This window comes from Coccinella septempunctata, chromosome 2 (assembly GCF_907165205.1).
Source record: "Coccinella septempunctata chromosome 2, icCocSept1.1, whole genome shotgun sequence".
In the NCBI taxonomy this organism is placed as follows: domain Eukaryota; kingdom Metazoa; phylum Arthropoda; class Insecta; order Coleoptera; family Coccinellidae; genus Coccinella; species Coccinella septempunctata.
Window position 1 is genome coordinate 44,044,616 of NC_058190.1, and position 3,864 is coordinate 44,048,479.

The 3,864-nt window shown below is 35.2% G+C and overlaps 1 protein-coding gene across 1 annotated transcript; it reads right to left on the reverse strand.

Annotated features, from left to right (window-relative positions):
* Nucleotides 1–824: 824 nt before the first annotated feature.
* Nucleotides 825–3,590, reverse strand: LOC123308198 (RNA polymerase II degradation factor 1-like). Its single transcript, XM_044890770.1, has 3 exons — nt 3,469–3,590; nt 1,209–1,680; nt 825–1,146 (listed from the first exon to the last, which is right to left on the reverse strand). Exons 1-3 carry the CDS (start codon nt 3,481–3,483, stop codon nt 956–958), a joined length of 678 nt encoding a protein of 225 aa, XP_044746705.1. The 5' UTR covers nt 3,484–3,590; the 3' UTR covers nt 825–955.
* Nucleotides 3,591–3,864: the final 274 nt, after the last annotated feature.

Genomic DNA, 3,864 nt, shown 5'->3' on the forward strand with positions numbered 1-3,864 from the left:
TTTTTTAGTGAAGAAAGGATGATTACCATCTCCAGCGTCAAACGAAAAATCTGGCAAACTCCATTTGTTAGGACAACAGGGGCATATTGTTTTTTTACGTTAACTATCAGATTGGGCATGAAATACCCTTGACTTTTGCAAGCGGAGAATGTAATAATCAAGCCGAATCTGGTGGTCTGTTGACTCCTGTTCTTGTGCAAACTACACTTACAAATGTAAGGAAAAATGTAGTTCCTGCAGCCACTTTCGTGACAGCACAAGTTGTGTAGCAGTTCTTCTTCTTCTTTTATTTGATATTTTTGACTAAAAAACTTCATCGAAATATAAGGAAAATTGATTAAATGAACATAAACCTCGATTGGTGCAAAAAATCGTTCTTTCTTCACCATCTTTTGAAGACGTAGAATGAATGTTCGCTATGTCATTCTCCAGAATATTTAAACATGTTTCGGACCAATTGAGATCCATCTCCAGTTGGATCATGATTCATGGAGATTAACCACGAAGAGCCTTTACTCTTTATCATATTTTGGCTTCATGTCAGAAACAATTCTTCACGAAACTTCTTGAAGGATTGAATATTGAATTGAACACCCACTTTGGTTCAGACAAGAGTTGAGTTTTTGTCCTGATAGTTATGATCTTTCTATCCCAGAAAGCCCCTTATTCTTCTCATGAATTCACTATTCAAAAATATCCATTTTGACATTGTTTTCTTCAATTTCTTCCAGGTATAATTTTAAAGCCCTTCACTAAGAACGTATTCAATGTCAAAACTCTATAATAGGAATCATCCAAAGGGATTTTAGGTATTTAAAAACATATTCGATTTTCAAGTATTCTTATTATCGAATCACATAAACAGGAACTGCTAAACTACAATCAATTTATAACTCTTTACAAAAATATACATATCTAAACTTATGAAAGAATCCAGTCTTTATCTTCAATAACGTTACTGTCCACAGAATGGGTAGTTGGGACAGCTTGCTCCATCGACTCCTGCTGGCAATTGCTGAGCAGAGTGCCTCTGCTCCCTGTAGGGTGGAAGAGATGCGTATTGGGGAGCAGCTTGGGGCTGTTGGTATTGAACAGGGGCAGGGTTGTAACCACGAGTTGCTGGCTGATAAGCTTGCCTAGAAGCTTCTGAAAATTAATAAGAAATTGATCGTATTGCAAGTTGATAACTTAAAATGAATAGCACTTACGGTTGATCGGTCCCACAGCCATAGCTTCAGCCAAACCTTCACCATGATAATCTCCATCTCCAATGTATTCTCCCCTATCCAAAGCGTTCTGGATTTCAGGAGGGTATTGGGGCTGGGCAGGCTGAGCTACACGCTGTGGCTGTTGGGGTAGATGATTGTATTGAGGAACATTGTACTGTTGCTGTGGTGCAGGGTTGTATTGTTGTGGTACGGCGTTGTATTGTTGTGGAGCGTATTGCCTTGCGGATTGTTGAGCTGGTTGTTGATAATGACTGTATTGCTGAAGGGGATCATGTTGGACTCCGGGAAGAGATGCTGCTTGGCTGATTGCTACAAGAGGGCTCGAACAGTCTGGGAAATTCGGACAGGCTTTGGGGTCTATTCCTGCTGGAAATTGGGAAGCCGGTTGACCTCCAGCCAATGGTCCGTTGTAAGCACCAGCTGACAGAGCCAAGGCGCTAGCCAATATCATCTTGAAGGAAAAAAATTTAACATTAACAACTTGATTCAGATTGTGGAGATTGATGCCAATTTGAGCTCTTCTCCAAAAATCACTCTTGGTAATTAAAAGGAATATGTGCAGGGTTATGTATGACTTTACTGTGAATGATCTCGTCTCATTTTTTCCTGCACCAATTTTTGAATTACGAAGGAGAGAGATGAATTCGGAATTTTTCAAAATGGTGTCAGAGAAAACCTCAAGTGTTGCCGTATTAACACTTGTTCCAAATTTTATGACCCTAACAACACCTACTCGTTCTTCAGATATCCGAAATAGAGATTTAAACCTGAGCGAGGTATAATTAAAAGCTTGTATGCCCGCCTTTATTTTTCCAATGAATATGAATGAGCATCGAAATGGGAGGTTACTACTTTATTGGCTAGACGAGAATAAATCAAAATGAATATGCCCTGTTCATAATTATCGCATTATCAGTAAACGCATTGGATACTTATTATCTATCTTAATTAAGTGAATGTCTCTCTGAATGGAATTTATTTCAATTTGTATGGGCGCCGACCAAAGAAAATCATATATATTATGTTTGTTATGCGACTCAAGTCTATTTGATATATGAAAATATAAGTTTTCCAAAACTATATTCAATATTTTTCAAAGCAGATCAGAGCTCTAATTTAAATCGAGATAAACATATTGAGGTTTGAAAATATACATATATACAAAGAAAACAAATTACAGGATAGAATAATATCTAAAAACATTGTAGAAATATATAATATGGGAATTTAATAAATCTCCCAAATTAAATGGTCTAATATTTGAGAATTCAGCATTTTTTTAATGTATTTCGCGAAAATTCTGGATTCCATTCTAGAAATAAGATCTATAGATATTAAGGTAATAAATTGAAAGGAGGCTAAAAATATAAAAAATATGTGGGTGTAAGAGTTATTACCCATCTTCTGGCAAGGGAACATGAATATAAAGTTTCGAGTTTATCGTGAATGAATGCAAATAAAATTTGCAGGTACAAAACCACATTTTTATTTTCCAGTGAGATTTGAAAATGTAATAAAACGATGTTTTTATTTTATTTTAACGAGTGGAACTCCTGACAAAGTGATATGAATGCGCTATCTGAAACCGACTTCTGAGATTAATTTATTCCCGAACCCGAAAAAGATATGACTTATCTATTATATTTGAGAGGAAAGACACGAAAAACGGCTCATTTCTTCGTTATAAAATTCAACGAAAATTTCTCACCAAAATTCTATTCCCCATAAAGAAAAAATTCAATGATTTATTTTTTTTCTTTTCAACAATCGAGATCGAGGAATTTTTTATATATTCATCTACTTGCATGGGAAAACTGACATACGAAAGAACATAGGATGTAATTAAAGAAAGTATTATTTGAGTGTCAATAGCAATACGTGATGGACCTACAATTTCAATAATGCTTGAGCAATAACTTGAAAGCAATGCGTAATGCGTAAAGATTGCTCCAGGAATTACGATACACGAAATTAATTAGAAAAGTACCATGAAAAAATTAATCGAATTTTTAAATCGTCAAGAATTTTTTTCGAACTACAGAGACGAAAATACGTACATAATATGTAAGAAAAAATTATGAATAAATATTATCAGCGAAATGAAGAAAGATAATTCTCTATATGAGATGCCCTTATGGCCAACTTTTACAAAATATCGAGAACATCCCTCAATCGATGGAAACATTTCGCTTCCATCAAAACAAAAAGCTTGAAAATATGATTAAAACTTGTCGCTTACCAGTTTCGAAATCATGGTGTTTATAATTTAACAGTTCCTGATAAAACAATGTCGTTCTCCGAATTTTGATACTTCTTATAGACCGGCCACACCCTTGATGGTCAACCCTGAACTTACAGAATCTGACCATTCCTAAAGCGTTCCAAGTATTCGCATATCCGATGACCATTCAGATCACTTTTTATGTTTAATAGGCTAATTTTGATTATATCTTTGGTATGTGTATGTACCCGGTTATTGTTCACTATCTCTATTCTTCGTAGAAGGTTATGGTTTTCTATAGATGACCGCCTGATTTAGCATAAATGAATTACACGCCCATTATATTCTGATATCTATAAAATAATTCATTCTCGCCTCTATCTTGGCATATATCACACGAAACGATGATTGAAC

What these genes read in the sequence shown, in the direction of transcription:
- LOC123308198 (XM_044890770.1), bottom strand. An exon ending in GGCTGTGGGACCGATCAACC is followed by an intron (nt 1,147 to 1,208) that starts GTAAGTGCTATT and finishes ATTAATTTTCAG; the next exon opens with AAGCTTCTAGGCAAGCTTAT.